Source organism: Macaca nemestrina, chromosome 10 (genome assembly GCF_043159975.1).
Source record: "Macaca nemestrina isolate mMacNem1 chromosome 10, mMacNem.hap1, whole genome shotgun sequence".
NCBI classification, from domain to species: domain Eukaryota; kingdom Metazoa; phylum Chordata; class Mammalia; order Primates; family Cercopithecidae; genus Macaca; species Macaca nemestrina.
In genome coordinates this window covers 80,957,299-80,978,384 of record NC_092134.1, presented here as the reverse complement: position 1 = coordinate 80,978,384, position 21,086 = coordinate 80,957,299, and the positions used below count along the sequence as shown (strand labels likewise).

Here is a 21,086-nt window from a genome sequence, read left to right as displayed (position 1 = left end):
TTGACTCGAGATCTCAGCACAATAAGAGCATTCTCAGTTCATGAAGTTGGAGTTAGTCACTGTCTCTAGCAAAGGTTCTGCATGCTAGGCTGTTTATCAACATGCTCCGAGAGCTTTCCTCTTCCCAGTCTGACTTTCTTCCAGCAGATATATTGGAGATCACAAGCACTGTATTGCAAATTCCTTAACAGAAATATTACCGTTTTCCTTGTAATTATTTTTCCTTCTATGTGCAATTTCAAACATGTAGAGTAGCAGAACAACACAATGGGCCTATATATACCTATTAACTGTTTCCATGATGATTACCTTATGTCCAGTCTTATATCTTGTATATTTCCACCCAATTCCCTTATCAATGTTAAATTTTTTTAAATCCCCAAAATATTTGGGATTTAATTCAATATTAATGCAATATTAATCTCTAAATGATAGGTCTTTAAAAAATATAACTGAAATATTATTTTGTATTTTAAAAGTTTATGTATTTATTAAGTCTTCACCCTCAAGGAGTTGACTCTAATAAAGATGACAACACAAAAGGAGATAGAAGACATCGCCTCTAGTGGCATCACTGAGCTAGAAAGAAAGTAATGCTTGACTAGGAAGAAAAGAGCACAGAGAAGGGATGTAGAGGGGACAGTGGGGAAGGGTAATTTTTTTTTTTAAAGACAGAGTCTTGCTCTGTCGCCCAGGCTGGAGTGCAGTGGTGCGATCTGGGCTCACTGCAACCTTCACCTCCCAGGTTCAAGAGATTCTCTCACCTCAGCCTCCTGGGTAGCTGAGATTACAGGCGCTCGCCACCAAGCACAGCTAATTTTTTGTATTTTTAGTAGAGATGGGGTTTTGCCATGTTGGCCAGGCTGGTCTCGAACTCCTGACCTCAGGTGATCCACCCGCCTCAGCCTCCAAAAGTGCTGGGATTACAGGCACGAGCCACCACACCCAGCCAATTTATGTATTTATTAACATCAATATGTCTATTCAATTCTCCAATGTCCTTGTTTATTTATTGCCTTATGGTTTACAATTCATTTGTTGATGAGACCAGATTCATTGTCCTGAGTAGTATTTCAGTCTTTGGGGTTTCCTCATTGCTTACTCACAGTGTTTCATTTAAGATGCTACTGTGTCCTCTATATTTCCTGCAAACTGATCATTAAAACTTGAAGCTTAATAAGACTCTCATATATTTAGACTTTCCAGATGTGGATGTAATAGAATGCCTATTTAAATATTGAAAATTGGCTGGGCGCTGTGGCTCACACCTGTAATCCCAGCACTTTCAGAGGCTGAGGCGGGCGAATCACCTGAAGTCAGGAGTTTGAGACCAGCCTGGCCAACATGGTGAAACCCCATCTCCACTAAAAATACAAAAATTAGCCGGTGTGGTGGTGTAAGTCTGTAATCCCAGCTACTACTCCAGAGGCTGAGGTGGGAAGATCCCTTGAACCTGGGAGGCAGAGGTTGCAGTGAGCTGAGATTTCACCACTGCACTCTAGCCTGGGTGACAGAGCGAGACTCTGTCTCAAAAAAATAAATAAAATGAAAAACAAAAATACTGAAAATTGTTATTTACACACTTATTTATATGTTTATAAATTGAATATGTAATAAATGTTTAAGGAGAAAATGCATACTAAAGCCATTCCCCAGTCACACAAACATTTTATGTGGAAGTAAGCACTGTTACCAAGTCCTTGTGTATCCTTCTGGTAACTTTACTTGGATATGTTTCTGAGTTTTTTCTGGGGAATATGTGAGATGTGTGTATTTGTGTGTGTGTGTATATGTGTATGAGAGAGAAGACAGAGGGTGAGAGAGGAGGGGGAGTTTTATATGTAAAGAGTAAGCCCCCTTGAAAAGTACATATAGGTGAATTATAGCAAAAGAGAGAGAGAGGTTTGTCTGTGAGTTTTTTATATTAAATTTCCATACATATATAAAATATTTTAAAATTATATACATATTAAACAATATACATGTATTATCTTCCAATTAAGTTTGTGTTGTCTCTACTTTGCCTTCCAAATCTATTTTTTTCTCTTTATTCTTTTACCACTCTGTGATCCCTTTTTTTCTCTTTGCTTTTCTCCATCTTTTCCTATATGTCAATTACTGTGCCTTCAGCAATATCTTTCTTTCCTCTTTGTGCTGCTTTCAGTCGGTCTTCGTTTCTATTGTTCTTTATTGTTTCAACATATTGTCCCTTAGTTCTCTTATTTTATGGAGGTGATCATTTCATTGAAATTTTTTTGCTAGCATTTTATCGTGCCTTTTTTCTGTTGAACATTCTTTAAGTGCCTTTTTTTGTCTCACTCCTTTCAGTTTTAAATGCATAGATCTTTTGTGGATCCTGGGATGGTTCCTTTCCAACTGGTGCTCATTTTTAATGAGATGAGCATCCTCTGGGGCTAGGGGCTACCATTTACAGGACATATTATGGGAGAAGGGACCAAGGGCATATTCAGGTGGGTTGGAATTCTCATTATGACACAAGGCTGTGTGAATAATTCTTTTAAACATCAGTTCAACCAAGCCAACAAAGATCGCTGCAGAGTGGCTCATAAATCACAGGCTCTCTGCTTTCTTTGCCTTATCAACAAAATGATGTCAATGGGCAACAAAATGCTGTCAACATGACTGGGCCACAGGGTGCCCAGATATTTGCTCAAACACTATTCTGGATGTGTCCCTTTAGATGCTTCTGTATGAGATTAAAATCTGAATCTGAATTGTTAGACTGAGTAAAGCAGGTTACCCTTCCTAACGTGGGTGGGCCTGTTTAGTCAGTTAAAGGCATAAATATAATACAAAGACTGAGTAAGTGGATAATCTTCCTGCATGACTATCTTCAAACTGGAACATTGGATTTTTGTTTTTATACTGCCCTCAGACTTTATCTAAAATATCTGCTTGTTCTGGGTCTCAAGCCTGTGGTGTTTTGGATTGAAGCTACACCATCAAATCTTTGGAATCCTTGAGATTGAGTCTGGAACTGGAACATCAGCTCTCCAAATTGCCATCTTGGGACTTGTTAACCTCCAAGACAACAACAGCCGATTGTTAATAATAATAATTCTTTCTCTCTTATCTATTAATCAATAAATCATCTATCTATCTATATATGTGTGTGTATAACCAAAAGGATATCTCTTTATATATATATATGTGTGTGTGTGTGTGTGTGTGTGTGTGTATAAGCTGAACTTCATTAAAATTTCAATGCTTGAGACTTTGCACAAAACACTGCCAAGAGAATGAGAAGTCAAGCCACAGAGTAAGAATATGTTGGCAAAAGACATATCTGATAAAGTACTGTTACCGAAACTATACAAAGAACTCTTAAAATTAACAATAAGAAAAAACCTGGTTGTAAAATGGACCAGAGTGTTTAACAGATGCATAACCAAAGCAGATATACAAATGACAAATAAGCATATGAAAGATGTTCAACATTATATGTCATCAGGTAAGTTAAAATTTAAAAAAACAATGAGATAACACTACACGCCTATTCAAATGTTTAAAATCCAGAGCACTGAGAATACCACATACTGATGAAGATGTGGAACAACAGGAACTCTCATTCATTGCTTGTGGAAATACAAAATGGCATGGCCACTTTGGGAGACAGTTTGGCAGTTTCTCCCAAAACTAAACCTACTTTTACCATACAATTCATTTACTGAACTCATTAGTATTTACCCAAATGAATTGAAAGTATATGCCCATTTAGAAACCTGCACACAGATTGATGTGGTTTGGATTTGTGTCCCCACCCAAATGTTATGTTGAATGGTAATCCCCAATGTTGGAGGAGGAACCTGGTGGGAGGTGATTAGATGTTGGTGGCAAACTTCCCCCTTTCTGTTTGCATGATAGAGAGTGAGTTCTCATGAGGTCTGGTTGTCTAAAAGTGTGTAGCAGTTTCCCTTTCTCTCTTTCTTCCTTCTGCTGCAGCCACGTAAGACATGCCAGCTTCTCCTTCACCTTCTACCATGATTGTAAGTTTCCTGAGGCCTTCCCAGAAGCAGAGGCCTATAGAGCCTGCATAATTGTGAGCCAATTAAACCTTTTTTCTTTATAAATTATCCAGTTTCTGGTATTTCTTTATAGCAGTGAGAGAAAGGACTAACACACAGATATTTATAGTAGCTTTATTACCAATTGCCCAAACTAGTGTGAAAGGAAAATAAATCTTGGGATCCCCAAATCACTAAGCTAAAGGGAAAAGTCAAGCTGGGAACTGCTTAGGGAACCTGCCTCCCATTCTATTCAGAGTCAACCATCTGTATTCACTGAGATAGACGCATATCTGATTGCTTCCTTTGGAAAGACCAATGAGAAACTCAAAAGAATGCAACTGTTCGTCTCTTAGCTACCTATAACCTGGAAGCCTCCCTCCCAGCTTCAAGTTGTCCCATATTTCAGACTGAACCAATGTACCGTCTTATATTGATTGATGTCTCATGTCTCCCTAAAATGTATAAAACCAAGCTGTTCCCCAACCATCTTGGGCACATGTTGTCAGGACCTCCTGAGGCTGTGTCATGGTGCACATCCTTAACTTTGGCAAAAAAAAAAAAAAAAACTTCCTACATTGACTGAGACCTGTCTCAGATATTTGGGGTTCACACTAGGAAGCAATCAATATGTCTTTTAGTAGGTGGATAGTAAACAAACTGTGGCCTATCAAGACAATGGAATATTCAACGCTAAAAAGAAATGAGCTGTCAAGCCATGAAAAGACATGTAGGAAATTTAGATGCGTGTTACCAAGTGAAAAAAGCCAATCTGAAAAGGCTACGTATTGTATGATTCCTGCTAAATGGCATACTTTAGGCACAACTATGAGGACAGTAAAAAGATTATTGGCTGTTCGCGGGGAAGGAAGAATGAATACGCTTAGAATAGAGGATTTTCAGGGTAGTGAAACTAACCTGTATGATACAATAATGGTAGCTAAATGTCATAATACATTGTTCAAAATCCATAAAATGTACAACACTAAGATCAAAACTAATCTGTATGATATAATAATGGTAGATAAATGTCATAATACGTTGTTCAAAATCCACAAAATGTACAACACTAAGAATGAACCCTAATGTAAACTATGAACTTTGGATAATAATGGCATGCCAATGTAGATTCATTGGTTGCAAAAAATATACTTCTCTGTTTGGTGTTGTGAATGGGTGAAGCTCTGAATTTGTATGGGCAGGGGATATATGCTAAATCTTTGTATCTTCTGGACTATTTGGTTGTGAACCTAAAACTGCTCTAAGAAATAAAGATAATATGGTGTGGCTGAGTCCCCAACCAACTGACATCTTGAATTGTAGTTTTCATAATCCCCATTTGTCATGGAAGGGACTCAGTGGGAAGTGATTGGATCATGGGAGTTGATGCTTCCCCGATGCTCTTCTCAAGATAGTGAGTGAATCTCATGAGATCTGATGGTTTTATAAGCATCTAACATTTCCCCTGCTTGCACTCATTCACTCTCCTTCTGCCCTGTGAAGAGGTGCCTCTGATTGCAAGTTTCCTGAGAACCCCCTAGCCATGCAGAACTGTGAGTCAATTAAACCTCTTTTTTTATGAATTACCCAGTCTCAGATATTTCTTCATAGCAGCAAAAGAAAGGACTAATACAGTAAATTGTTACCACAGAAAGTGGGTTGCTGCTATAAAGATACCTGAAAATGTGGAAGTGATTTTGGAACTGGGTAACAGGCAGAGGTTGGAACAGTTTGGAGGGCTGAGAAGACACAAAAATGTAGGAAAGTTTGGAACTTTCTAGGGACTTGTTGAATGGCTTTAATCAAACTACTGACAGTGATATGAACAATTAAGTACAGGCTGAGGTGGTCTCAGATAAAGATGAGGACCTTGTTGGGAACTAGAGTAAAGGTCCCTCTTGCTATGTTTCACAAAGAGACTGGAGGCATTTTGACCCTGCCCTAGAGATTTGTGGAGCTTTAAACTTGGGAGAGATGATTTAGGGTATCTGGTGGAAGAAATTTTTAAGCAGCAAAGCATTCAAGAGGTGACAGAGAATAAAAGTTTGGAAATTTTGCAGCCTGATGATGCAGCAGAAAAGAAAAACCCATTTTATGGGGAGAAATTCAAGCCCTCTACAGAAATTTGCATAAGTGACAAGAAGGTGAAAGTTAATCATCAAGACAATTGGGGAAATGTCTCCAGAGCATGACAGAGACCTTCACAGCAGCCCCTTCCATCACAGGCCCAGAGGCCTAGGAGGGAAAAATGGTTTCCTGGACTGGGCCCAGGGACCCCCTGCTCTATACAGCCTTGGAACATGGTGCCCTGCATCCCAACTGCTTCAGCTCCAGCTGTGGTTAAAAAAGGTCAAGGTACAACTCAGGCCATTGCCTCAGAGGATGCAAGCACCAAGCCTTGGTGGCTTCCATGTGGTGTTGAGCCTGTGAGTTCACAGAAGTCAAAAATTAAGGTTTGGGAACCTCTGCCTAGATTTCAGAGGGTGTATGGAAACACCTGGATGTCCAGGCAGAAATTAGCTATAGGGGTGAAGCCCTCATGGAGAATCTCTGCCTGGGCAGTGTGGAAGGGAAATATGGGGTTGGAGCCCCAGTACAGAGTCCCCACTGGGGCACTGCCTAGTGGGGCTGTCAGAAGCAGGCCACTGTCCTCCAGACCTGAGAATGATAGATCCACTGACAGCTTGTACTCTGTGCTTGGAAAAGCCACAGGCACTCAATGCTAGCCTGTGAAAGCAGCCAGGAGGAGAGGCTGTACCCTGCAAAGCCACAGGGGCAGAGCTTCCCAAGGCCATGGTAGCCCACTTCTTGCATCAGTGTGACGTGGATGTGAGACATGGAGTCAAAGGAGAACATTTTGGAACTTAAAAGTTTAATGACTGCCCTATTGGATTCTGGGCTTGCATGGGGCCTGTAGCCCCTTTGTTTTGGCCATTTTTTCCCACTTAGAATAGGTGTATTTACCCAATGCCTATACTCCCATTGTATCTTGGAAGGAACTAACTTGTGTTTGATTTTTACCAGCTTACAGGTGGAAGGGACTTGTCTTGTCTCAGATGAGACTTTGGACTTGTACTTTTGCATTAATGCTGGAATGAGTTTAGAATTTGGGGGACTTTTGGGAAGACATGATCGTGTTTTGAAATATGAGGACCTGAGATTTGGGAGGAACCAGGGGTGGAATTATATGGTTTGGTTGTGTCCCTACCCAAATCTCATCTTGAATTGTAGTTCCCATAATCCCCACGTATTGTGGGAGGGACTCAGTGGGAAGTGATTGGATCGTGGGGGCAGTTTCCCCCATACTGTTCTCATAACAGTGAGTGAGTTCTCATGAGATCTGATGGTTTTATAAGCATCTGGCATTTCCTCTGCTTGCACTCATTCTCTCTCCTGCTACTCTGTGAAATGGTGCATTACACCATGATTGTAAGTTTCCTGAGGCCTCCCCAGCCATGCAGAACTGTGAGTCAATTAAATCCCTTTTCTTTATGAATTTCTCAGTCTTGGATATTTCTTCAAAGCAGGATAAGAATGGACTAATACAAAAGACATGATGGAGGACATCATGGTAAATGAAAAAAGGCAGGCATAGGAATACCACATGACCACACTTATATGTGAAATCTTAAAAAGTCAAATTTCATGGAAATAGAGAACAGAACGATAATTACTAGAGACTGGGTCAAAGGTCTAGAGAATAGAATGATGGTTACTGGAGACTAGGTCAAAGGGTACAAATGGTACAAGCTTTGTCAAAGGGTCAATTAGACAGGAGGAATAAGTCTTGAGATCTGTTTCACAGCAGGGTGACCATAGTAATAACATACTGCACATCTCAAAATAACTAGAAGGGTAAATTTCAAATATTTCACCCTACAAAAAATGACATGAGATGCTAATTTGCCTGTTTTAATCACTCCACATTGTGTGTGTGTCTGTGTATACACATATGTAAACATCATATTGAACTTCATAAATGTATATTCTTACTTTTTCGATTAAAATAATATTAATTTTAAAACAAAAAATTTGTGGGTTTTGGCAAATGTATATCATTATTTCATCACTACAGTTGTTTCACTTATTCACATTGCAAAGATCTATTTTCTTCACATACAATCTTTATTCAGTTTGTTGAAACTAGCCTGCTAGGATTTTTACTGAAATTATGTTAAATCTATACATCAAGTTAGAAAGCATTGACAGCTTAATAATATTGAGTCAATTCAATTAATAATATTGAATATGTAATACTCCTTCATTTATTTACCTCTTAGATTTCTTTAATCATTATTTAGTAGTTTCTACCTACAGCTTCTTTTCTATATATTTTGTCAGATTTATGCCTAAGTACTTAATCTAATTGTGCTATTGTGAATAATATTGATTTTTAATTTCAAATTTCAGTTCTTTATTGCTGGTATATAAGAATGTACTTACTTTTTGGCCAGGTGTAGTGGCTCACACCTGTAATCCCAACACTTTGGGAGACCGAGACAGGTATATTGCTTGAGCCCCATAGTTCAAAACCAGCCTGGGCAATATGGTGAAATCCCATCTATACAATAAATACAAAAAATCAGCCATGCATGTTGGCATGCACCTGTAGTCCCAGCTACTTGTGTGGCTAAGGTGGGAGGCTCACTTGAACCAGGGAGGTCAAAGCTACAGTGAGCTGTGATCATGCCACTGCACTCTAGCTTGGATAATAGAACAAAACTCTGTCTCAAAACAAAAACAAAATTGAAACAAAACCAAAAAAGCAAAGAATGTACTTACTTTTTATAGTAACCTTTTTGAATGCAGTTTTGCCATCTTTGCTGATTATTTCCTGGAAGTTTTTGGCAGATTCTTTAGAATTTTCTACGTAGATTATAACGTCATATGAGAATAAAGACAGTTTTATTTTTTCATTTCTGTCTAACTTTTATTTCTTTTTCACATCTTCTTGCTCTAGTTAGACTTCCAGTACATTATGAGTAACAGTGGGAGAGGACATGCTCGCCTTGTTCTTAGTCTAGGGGAAAAGGGTCCAGTCTCTCACCATTAAGTGTGATGTTATTAGCTGTGGAATTTCTCTAGACATTCTTTCCCAAGTTTAGAAAGTTGTCCCTATTCTTTACTTTCTGAGAGTTAATTTTTTTTAACTTGAATGAGTGTTAGGTTGTGTTTTATACCTTTTTTGCATCAATTGTTATAATCACTTGATTCTCCTTCTTTATTCCTTTGATGTAGTGAATTGCATTGATTGATTTTCAATGTTAAACTAGGCTTACATATCTGAAATAAATCCCACTTGTTCGTATTATATAATTCTTTATATACTTGGTTGGATTCATTTTGGTAATATTTTCTTGAACATTTTTGTGTCTATGTTTATAATAGGTATTGATCTGTAGGTTTTCTTTCTTGAAATGTCTTTATCTAGTTTTAATGTAAGTGTTATACCGGCCTCCATATAATGAATTAGAAAGTGCTGTCTTGTTTCTATTTTCTGAAAGAGATTGTATTGTTGTCATCTCAGTTTTTAAATGCTCCTAGAGTGAACCAATGAAAATATCCCAATCCTTTCTTTATTGAAAGGTTATATATTATTGTTTCAATTTATCTGATAGATATATGGATATTCTGATTGTCAGTTTATCCTTGTGAGATATTTGGTATTTTGTGTCTTCAAGATTTAGCCCATTTAATCTAAGTTTACAAGTTGTTTATAACATGAAAGTCCTTTAAAATTTTAATTTTAATAGATGAATAATAATTGTACATCTTCATGAGGTACATAGTGATATTTCTATGCATATAATATATAGTGATCAGATCAGGTAATTAGCATATCTATTGTTTCAAACATTTAGCATTTCTTTGTGTTGAGAACTTTCAATATCCTCCTTCCAGCTGTTTGAAACTAGATACATTGTCAACTATAGTCATCCTACAGTGATATAGAACACTAGAACTTATTCCTCCAAAGTAGCTATAATTTTACCTCTTTTAACAAATCTGTCTCTATCCCACCCTTCCTCCTACCCTTCCTATCCTCTAGTATCCTCTGTCCTACTTTTCACTTTTCTAAGATCAAGTTTTTTAAGCTTTATGAGCAAGAATGTGTGGTGTTTAACTTTCTGTCCCTGGCTTATTTCACTTAAGATAATATCTTCCAGTTCCATTCATGTTGCCATGAATGACAAGATTTCACTCTTTATTATGGCTGGATAGTATTCCATAGTGTGTATATACCACATTTTCTTTATCCATTCATCTGTTGTTGGACACCTAGGTTGATTCTGTATCTTGACTATTGTGAATAGTGCTGCAATAAACATGAGGTTCAGATATCTCTTTGATATCATGATTTCCTTTCCTTTGGATAAATTCTCAGTAGTGAGATTGCTGGATCATATAATAGTTCTATTCGTAGTGTTTTGGGAGCCTCCATACTGTTCTCCATAGTTGCTGTGGTAGTTTACATTCTCACCAGCAATATATGAGAGTTTTCTTTTCTCTGCATCCTTGTCAGCTTTTTTTTTTTTTTTTGTCTTTTTGATAATAACCATCCTAACTGGGGTGAGATGATAGCTCATTGTAGTTTTGATTTGCGTTTCCCTGATGATTAGTGATGTCGAACATTTTATCATATGTTTGTTTGCCATTCGTATGTCTTCTTTAGATAAATGTCTGTTCAGATCACTTGCCAATTTTTAAATTGAATTGTTTGCTGTTTTGCTGTTGAGATGTTTGAGTTCCTTATATATTCTGGATACTGTTGGATGAAGACTCAACAAATATTTTAGTCTCATTCTGTAGGTTGTCTTTTCACTCTGTTGATTGTTTCTTCTGCAGTACAGAAGCTTTTCAGTTTTATACAATCCCATTTGTTTATTTTTGCTTTCATTGCCTGTGCCTTTGAGGTCTTATTTATAAAATATTTCCCAGACCAATGTTCTGAAGTGATTCCCTTATGTTTTCTTCTGTAGTTTTATCATTTTGGGTCTTACATTTAGCTCTTTCATTCATTTTGAGTTGATTTTTATATAAAATGAGAGGTAGGACTCTAGTTTCATTCTTTTGCATATGGATATTCAGTTTTCCCAGCACCATTTATTGAAAAGGTTTTTTTTATCCCTAACAAGTGTTGTTGAAAACTTAGTCGAAAATCCGTTGGCTATAGATATGTAGATTATTTCCTGGGTTCTCTATTCTGTTCCATTGATCTCTGTGTCTGTTTTTATGCCAGTATCATGCTATTTTTCTTACTACAGCTTTGTGATATATTTTGACATCTTGTAGTATAATAACTTCAGCTTTGCTCTTTTTGATCAGGATTGCTTTGGTTATTGGGCATCGGGTGGTGGTTTTTTGTGGTTCCATACAAATTTTAGAATTTCTTTTCTATTTCTGTAAAGAACTTCATTGATATTTTGACAGGGATTGCATTAATCTGTAGATTGCTTTGGGTAGTATTGTCATTTTAACAATATTAATTTTTCCAATCCATGAGCATGGGATATCTTTCCATTTGTATGTATGTTCTTCAGTTTATTTCATCAGAGTTTTGTGGTTTTCCTTGCAGAAGTTTCTCACCTTCTTGGTTAAATTTATTCCTGGAAATTTTATTTCATTTTTATAGTTATTGTAAATGGGATTGCCTTCTTGATTTTTTTAGCTAGCTTTGTTTTTGGGTTTAGAAATGCTACTGGTATTTGCTTATTAATTTTGTATCCTGCAACTTTACTGAATTTGTTTATCAATTCTAAGCATTTTTGTAGTCTTTACGTTTCTCTATATAAAATATTATGTCATCTGCAAACAGGGAAAATTTGACTTCCTCCTTTCCAGTTTGGATGCCCTTTATTTCTTTTTGTTGCCTAATTGCTCTAGTTAGGACTTCCAATACTATGTTGCATGAAAGTGGTGAGAGGACATCCTTGTCTTGTTCCAGTTCTTAGAGGAAAAACGTTCAGCTTTTCCTTGTTTAGTAAAATGTTAGCTATGGGTTTGTCCTATATGGACTTTATTATATTGAGATACTTTCCTTCTATACCTAATTTATTAAGAGTTTTTATTGTGAAGGGATGTTGAATTTTATCAAAAGTTTCTCTGCATCTGTTGAGGTGATCATACGGCTTCTGTCCATTCTATTAATGTGATGTATGACATTTAATCATATGTTGAACCATCTTTGCATTTCTGGGATAAATGCCACTTGATTATGGTGTATTCTCTTTTTGATGTGTTGTTGGATTTGGTATGCTAGTATTTTGTTGAGAACTTTTGCCTCTGTGTTCATCAGGGATATTGGCCTTTAATTTTCTTTTCCATGTTGTGTCCTTATCTGGTTTTGATATCAGGATTATACTGGCCTTGTAGAATGAGTTAGGAAGAATTTCCTCTGCTTCAATTTTTTTTGGAATAGGTTGAGAAGAGTTAATATAGAGACAAGTTTATAGCAATAAGTGCCTACATCAAAAAACTAGAAAGGTTTCCAATAAACAACCTAATGTTGTACCTCGAGGAACCAGAAAAACAAGAATGAACCAAACCAAAAATTAGTAGAAGGAAATAAATAATAAAGATCAGAGCAGAAATAAACAAAAATGAGATTAAAAAATACAAAAGATCAAGGAAACAAAAAGCTGATAAACAAAACTGACAAACTATTAACTAGACTAAGAAAAAAGAGACGACGCAAATAAAATCGGAAATGAAAAAGGAGACGTCACAATGGATAACACAGAAATACAAAGGATCACTAGTGACTACTTACAAACAACTATATGCCAATAAATTTGAAAACCTAGAGGAAATGGGTAAATTCCTGGACACAAACACCTACCAAGATTGAACCAAGAAGAATTAGAAAACCTGAACAGATCAATAATAGGTAATGAGGTTGAATCAGTAATAAAAAGTGTTCTAACAAAGAAAAACCCAGGAACAGATGGCCTTACTACTGAATTATACTGAACATTTAAAGAAGAATTAGTAACAATTCTTCTCAAACTAAGCTGTCAAATTTCCGATAGAGTTGTTTGTAGTATTTCTTTATTGCATTTTTAATGTCCATGCGCCATAAGATTTTAATTTTATTTAAACCTATATGGATAATTTGTAACTTCCTTTTGCTGTATTGCTATATTCTAGATAATTCTTCTTGTCAATTATTTTCTTTTTCATTATTTCTCAAGGATACATATATATGTGGTAAGAGTGCTTAGATTTTGGAAGTCAGTCTTCACCTTTCTGCTGTCAGGAAAGTTCTGGAGAGAATGTGAGGAAGTGCCAGTGTGAGAAGCTTCCCATATTGCTGGGGGAACTTTTGGAGATGAACACTGTTGGATACCAATACAGCAGGATCCAGAAACACCAGTACAATCCAAGTAAATTTCTTCAGTGATATGAGAATCTTAGAGTTAGGAAGATAATTGTCACTCATGGAGGCAACAAGGACTGAAGTGGCCCTGAGACAGGACAAGTCAATAGACCAACCTTGAACCTCATTCTGAGTTTTCCCTTCCCCATTCATAGAAGTTAAACCAGGAGAGTTCACACCAAAGAGAGGAATAGGACCTTCTCTTCTGAGCAACATGGATTTAGTTTCTTAGGATCTCTATCAGAGCCTTAGGCCCAATATCTGTGGATCTCTATCAGAGCCTTCTCCTATGAGAAGAAGAAAATTTTCCTCTTCTACTGTCTTCACTCTTCAGGGAATAAGCAGCTGGGAGTTTTGGCCTGAGTCTTTGAGCTTGAATGTCTCCAACTTTTCCCTGTTGTGAAGATTCTAGTGATGCACATCCATGTGCGTACACCTTTCTGAATTTGTTCTATTTCCTCAGGATACATTTCTAGAAGTACAATTACAGTTCAGTGTGTGCACATTTTAATTATGCTTGATACATGTTGTCAGGCAAGTTTCTTGCTCATGAGGGCAATTATAATGATTAATCACATATCTGATTCTTTTGTCAAATGACTTGCTCTAGTTGGCCAAGAATATGTTTCTTAACTGGACAATTAGGCTGAGCCCTGGCATAAGGGGAAAAGTGATCCTGGAAACCAAGGCAGAGGGAATGGGATGCTAGTTCCTGGTATGGACAGTTAAAACAGAGTGGATAATACTGGTGGACCAGATGCCTCCCACTCCATTTGCCAAAAGTTTAGATGGAATTTAATCTAGAAACACACTCCAAATGTCATGATACTAAGCTGAAGTTTGATGACCCTCTCTAAAGGAGGTGAGTTATGTATATAAAGAATGGATTATCTTTTAAAAATAAATATTCATTTATCTGATAAAAAAGTTTAAGCCCAAAACTTGGGTCCCAAAGCAAGGCAAAGTAAAAGAACACATTGTATTCTAAATCTGCTTTATTTAGCGATTGCAAAGAGCGAACAGCACAGAAATTATCACAGAGATACAGGCTTTGTACATCATAGGACTAGTCACTTGTGCTTTCATGGATACTGCAGGGGTGTGGGTTCACAAACTTGCAAGGAAGAGAGTTTGGGAGCCAGTGAAAAGTAAGTGGAAGTTGTTCTGAAATAAGCCCCAGGCAATTTTCTGCAATGAAAAGGATCAGATATCATTTTCTTATCATGCTCAGCCTCAGAGATAGAACACCGGAGGCAAGAAATTAATAATTTAGTAACAAAATGAAGCTCCAGTGGTGATTACATCATGATGTAAAATCAGAGGTTGATCTGATGGTGAGCAATGGGTGCTCAAATGGGGCTGGTATAGACAGAGAGAAGTGAGGGCACTAAGCATCCATCCCCAGCTCTACCTGGGAGAGCAGGGGAGACTGGAGGCCACGAGAGGACAGGCAGCCTGAGAAGAGGGCTCTGCAGCCAGAGAGGGGCCTGAGAACTGTGGGACCGAGAGCTGGTGGCAGCACTTCAGTGCTTGTAGCTCTTCCTGCTGGAGGAGGAGGTGGTGGTGTACTTGATGGTGGAACTGCCGCCTCCAACAGAGCTGAGGCCACCTCCAATGGCTCTGCCGCTGCTGGAACTGAAGCCACCTCCAACGCCAAGACCACTGCCATAGGAGTAGCTGCTTCCTCCACCCAGGCCTAAGCCACTGCCGACACCACTGGCACCGCCATAGCCACTGGAGACGGTGGATTGTACCACAGCTGTGGTGGGGAGGGGACAAGGGCACAAGAAGCCACGGTGAGCTCATCTTGTCAGCCTGAGCCCAGTCAGAAGAGTGCAAGGGCAGGGGAGGAAGGCAAGCAAAGGTACTTACAGATGTTGACTTGTCCAACGCCTTCGCCGTTCAGCCTGTGGAGAGGAACACAGGGAGGGTGAGACCTCAGAGAGCCCTTCTTTCCCTGGACCAGCGTGGGCAGCCTCGGTGTGTGGAAGAGTCCATGGGAAACAGCTCTTTTAGTTTTCTCTCAAGAAAAGCAATTATGGCCATGGGCAGTGCACCCTAGAGTTGTGCTCAGTGCCAGGCACCTTGAAGATGGACTCAACTGTTGGAGGAAGCCGCGTCAGTTACCCACCTGCACTCCTCGCCCTCCAGCAGCTTGCGGTAGGTGGCAATCTCCACGTCCAGGGCCAGCTTCACGTTCATCAACTCCTGGTACTCCTTCAGCAGCCGGGCCAGGTCCTGCTTGGCCTTCTGCAGGGCATCCTCCAGCCCTTCCAGCTTGTTCTTGGCATCCTTGAGTGCCATTTCCCCACGCTGCTCAGCATCAGCAATGGCGGCCTGCAGGCTGGCACACTGGAAGAGGAAAGAAATAGAAGGAACTTATCATCCAGTCTTCCAGAGGAGACTAAACCTGGCTGGTTCTTTTCTAGTGAAGAAGGGCTCAGGGGCCCAGAATTGATGGTGAATGACCTCTGACTCTTCCTGTCTATTGTTTTTTTATTTTACAGTTTTTGTCCAGTCTGGTTCATTTGAAAAAAAAAAAACAAAACTCATAACCCTTTTTGTGAACCACTCTGCGGGAGAATGTAGATATTTACTACTGGGAGACACTGCAGTGGACACAGACACTGGAAGAAATGGACCTGCTGGTTTGTTTGGATTGTTGTCTCCACAGTCAAATCAAGACCACTTATGATTACCTCATATAGATGCCACACTAACATACACGAAATTAAGACCATCCTGAAGTGAGGTGATGAGTCTTCATATAAGACTGCTGAGACCTTGCCTTCCTCCCACTCAGAATCTCTCATCTACTTGGGTAACACTTTTTTGTCCTTCGCCCTTCCTCTACTCTCTCTTTTTTCTTGAGTCTCGAGCAGATTTAAAACAACGTTCCTTGTGCTTTCTTACCTGCCCTTTTCTTTTTCAATTTGTTCCTTTGCAGTTTCCAAGTCAGTCTTCCTATGGAAATACATCCAATTCCTTCCAAGCTTGTCCAACCTATAGCCCACGGGCCACATGCAGCCCAGGATGGTTTTAAATACAGCCCAACACAAATACTTAAACTTTCTTAATACATTATGAGAGTTTTTTTCTTTTTCTTTTTCTTTTTGAGACAGAGTTTTGCTCTGTCACCAAGGCTGGAGTGTAGTGGCGTGATACCAGCTCACTGCAACCTCCGCCTCTGCGGCTCAAGCGATTCTCCTACCTCAGCCTCCTGAGTAGCTGGGACTACAGGCACGTTCCACCATGCCTGGCTAATTTTTTTTGTATTTTGAATAGAGGCAGTGTTTCACCATGTTGGTCAGGCTTGTCTCTCACTCCTGACCTCATGATCCACTAGCCTCAGCCTCCCAAAGTGCTGGGATTACAGGCATGAGCCAACAGACAAGACTGTATGTTTTTTGTTTTGTTTTGTTTTAGTTTATCAGCTATTGTTTGTATTAGTGTATTTTATGTGTGGCCCAAGATAGTTCTTCTTATTCCACTGTGACCCAGGGAAGCCAAAAGATTGGACACTCCTGATGTAAAACATGTTTTTGCAGCTCTGAGCACCCTGACTGGTTCTCTCACCTATTTGTGTCATGCCCTAGGTAGGATCCGTGTCTCCTAACCAGTGGGTACCCACTAAGGGTAGGAACTGATAGTCTCCTCTCCCTGGTTTTCATTAGTTCCAGGGGGATTTTCCCTAATAAAATGGCTGATGACTGCCTGAGGAAATGACAAGAAAATGCTTCGGTCCTCCATTGCCCTTCACCTTACCTGCTTCTTGACGTGGTCGATCTCAGATCTCAGCCTCTGGATCATGCGGTTGATCTCGGCAATCTCCTGCTTGGTGTTGCGCAGGTCGTCCCCATGTCTGCCCGCTGTGACCTGCAGCTCCTCGTACTGCAGTCCAGAGGTGGAGAGAGAGACAGTGTCTACAGGTTCTTACCTGGCTAGCGATGACTTTCACTTGTGTATCATGCATGTCATGAAGTGAACCTAATGGCTTCTCCCCAAGGAACTTGAGGAAAAGCTGATGTTATGTGGTGGGTGGATACTAAACACTAGAGTCACAGACCATCCTCATTATGGCACCATTGCCTGCCTAGTTTCTTTAGGGAGTAGAAATTTTCTGTACCATTTCCTAAAAGTCAGCAATCAGGATGAAGCTAAAGGCAGAGATGACTAGGTCCTTGCCTATGGTAGTTTTCCTCCTGCATTGGGCTCATTTTCCTCCTTGACTTGGGATAAGTTTCGCAAATGTCTACTCTAATAGTGCAGGTGCACGTCCTGTGAGAGGACCCTGGCTTCCTGTAAGGGGATGTCCCCAATGAAGTCTGCAGTTCTCTGGCATTCAGGGCTGGACACAGGGATTCCTCAGCGGCTGCCCACCCTCTGCTCACCTTGGTTTGGTACCAGGACTCGGCCTCAGCCCGGCTCCTCTGAGCAATCTCCTCATATTGGGCCTTGACCTCAGCGATGATGCTGTCCAGGTCCAGGTTGCGGTTGTTGTCCATGGACAGCACCACGGATGTGTCTGAGATGTGGGTCTGCATCTGGGACAGCTCCTGCAGAACAGAAGGTCATAAGATCAACTTCACTTCTGACATTTACAGAGATACCCAGCCCTATACATCTTCTCCCCTTTGCAGACCCCATCAGAGTAAACAGAAGGATGGTGGAGATGCTTACTGCTTCATACAAGGCTCTCAGGAAGTTGATCTCGTCTGTGAGAGTGTCTGCCTTGGCTTGCAGTTCAACCTTGTTCATGTAGGCAGCATCCACGTCCTGGGGAAAGAGCCAACAATCTGGAGTTACCTGAGCACAGCTTCCCAATCTACCCATCTTCCAGTCCCCCTACCAATTCTCCTCTCCCAGGTGAGTGACGACACAGAACCACTTCTGTCCTTCTAAGTGAATTTGAACCCCTGACTTCATCTGCTCACCTTCTTCAGAGTCACAAATTCATTCTCTGCTGCCGTGCGCTTGTTGATTTCATCCTCATATCTGCAGGAAGGAAGGCATGGGATATATTAGAGCCAGTGGGTAGGATGAAACAGAAAAGCAGCCTGGGATCCAACATTTTCCAAAATGGAATATATTCTAATTGAGCTTTCCTGCCACAGAGCACCTAAGGGACGATTTTTGCTTCTCCTAAATTTGTCACTTCTTTAATCTCGCCATCCTCTCATAACCATTTGTGGTTCTTGCAGGTTTGCTCCTAGGGACTAATTTGTGCTTTCCGTTTCCATGGACATGGGTTGTTAGGAATGCCACCCCCATCTGGCCCTGGTCACCCAATGGTCTTGAAGTGCGTGCTGCAGGAAATTGAGTCCATTTCTCCTATTTAACTCACTTGTTCTTGAAGTCCTCCACCAGGTCCTGCATGCCTCTGAGCTCCGAGTCCAGGCGGCCCCGTTCCCCAACGATGCTGTCCAGCTGCCTCCTGAGGTTGTTGATGTACTGCTCGAACAACGGCTCCAGGTTCTGCCTCACGGTCTTGGTTCCCTGCTCCTGCAGCAGGGTCCACTTGGTTTCCAGAACCTTGTTCTGCTGCTCCAGGAACCGCACCTGGAGGGGAAGCAAGACGGTCATTTTCCAGGCAAAGGAAGGAAGAAAAAGTGTCTGATACCTGGTTTACTGGCAGGTCCAGGAGGTCCCCATGGTGCTGGGCTACTACAGTGCATGTAGAGAGGCTCAGGCTGGGCTCTGCTCCCCCAACCCCTTCTCCTTTGCACCCCACCAATCTCACTAGAGAAATTGTCCCACGGACCTTTGAGATGTTCTCACTCTCTAAGTTACTGAACATATTAGTGAGTTTCAACATGTCTTTTCCTTCCTTTCCCAGCCACAACCACAAACATAGTTATAAAATATTATTCATCTGATAAATTTTACACAGTTTTTATTACTGATAGGACCTCAGTTAGAAGATGTGTTAAATGTTGCCCAGTGATTCGATTCCAGTCTCATTACCCATTTGTGCAAGTGTCTCCTCTGAAACATCCTGATGTTATGGTCATTCTTTGTTTTGAGGATTAATTAACATTTCCACATAACGTGTAAGTGTCTGAAGTCTCTTTTTTCTTAATCTAGCCAAAATATCCTTTTTTGTTTCCAATTTTTTTTCATCTTACTCAGACCACAGAGTGTAATTTACTAGCCCGTGTACTCCTGGCATTTTCTTAGATACTTCAGAGGGAAGAGTTACCCTACTCCACTCTCTGATGGCATCATCTGTGCTTCAGGGTTATGAAAAGCTATGGCTCTCCCTAGGCAGGAGTGAGAACCAATCCGGAGATCCCATGTGGGAGTGATGCCCATCCCTGATACCTGCTGTGCACGGGCAGCCACTTGCACTGAGTCCCCTTCTCCCTCCCTCCTAGGTCTCCCTGGCAAGAATGTGTTGGTCCTCTGGTCTGGGGACCCTGAAGTGCCCCATGGAGGGCATGGCCCTGGCTCACCTTGTCGATGAAGGAGGCGAACTTGTTGTTGAGGGTCTTGATCTGTTCACGCTCCTCGGCCCGCACTCGCTGGATGGTGGGGTCGATTTGCAGGTTGAGGGGAGTCAGGAGACTCTGGTTGACGGTGACCTCTTGGATGCCTCCAGGGGGGCACACAGGGAAGCCAGGGCCCCCAAAGCCACCAGCAAGGCCGGCTCCACCACCCAGACCAAAGCCAATGCCGGCTCCACCACCGAAACCAAATCCACTCCCGGCGCCACCAAAGCCATAGCTGCCTCCGGCTCTGCTGCCATAGCCGCCACCGATGGCACAGCTGCCCCCTCCAATGGAGATCCTCTTGGAGCCCCCCAGGCCATACAGGCTGCGGCTGCCAAAGCCAGCTCCTCCACATGCGCCACCCAGGCCACCACTGCCCCTGGAGCGGGACACGGAGACGCTGCTGAAGCCAGAGCGGCTGACCCCAGGGAGCCTGGCTGAGCCGGCACTGAAGCCCCTGCGGCTGCTGCTGTGGCTCCTGATGGTGGTGGATGTGCTGGCCATGGTTCCAGGAGATGAGAGAGCTGAGGAGAGCGTGAGAGGCTGGAGGTGAGAGGGAAGAGAAGCAGGACTAAGAATCAGGCTCCGGGCAGCAGCTTATATATGGAGAGCATGGGCTGGGCCCAGTCCTGGAAGGTGAGCTTGCAGGTTGGGAAGGGCTGGGCTTTACCAACAGTGAGATCACACCCAGTTTCTAGAAAGGTATGAAATATGAAGATTGCTTTTTGGCTTCCTTTAGTCATAGAGAAATTCTCCTGCCTTCCAGCCTTGACTTGATCCTAACGCAATAAGCCTGGGTATACATTCACTGAAGTCATGAGTTAGTCATGTCCTCAAACAAAGGAGACAAGGAGCTGATCTGTGATAATTGTCCCCTCCTTCTTCTTCATCAGACACTCCCTGTGTGCCCCCTTCCCACACAGGTTTTCTCCTCCACTGGCACCAGCCTCACCCACTGAGTGGGATCCTTCCTGAGGGCATATGGGCATTTGCCCGATGGCCTGAGCAAGAAGTGGCCTGTTGTGTTTTTTCCATTGCATTTGGACCAGTTCTTCTGGAGCTCCTGGCTGTCCTCCCTGGCATCCTGGACATAGGAATGGGGTCTACTTTGGAGATCTAACCCTCCTTTGTCAGGCAAGAGGGACAGAGGTGTTGAGTCTTTACACTGTAGCAGCAGCATTTGCTCTGTGTGCTGTG

At 41.2% G+C, this 21,086-nt stretch overlaps 1 protein-coding gene across 1 annotated transcript; it reads right to left on the bottom strand.

Annotated features, from left to right (window-relative positions):
- Positions 1–14,366: 14,366 nt before the first annotated feature.
- Positions 14,367–20,648, bottom strand: LOC105474398 (keratin 6A). The gene is made up of 9 exons (XM_071071683.1): positions 19,854–20,648; positions 18,746–18,960; positions 18,336–18,396; positions 18,082–18,177; positions 17,793–17,957; positions 17,167–17,292; positions 15,533–15,753; positions 15,274–15,308; positions 14,367–15,160 (listed from the first exon to the last, which is right to left on the bottom strand). Exons 1-9 carry the CDS (start codon positions 20,391–20,393, stop codon positions 14,925–14,927), a joined length of 1,695 nt encoding a protein of 564 aa, XP_070927784.1. The 5' UTR covers positions 20,394–20,648; the 3' UTR covers positions 14,367–14,924.
- Between the last annotated feature and the right edge of the window lie 438 nt (positions 20,649–21,086).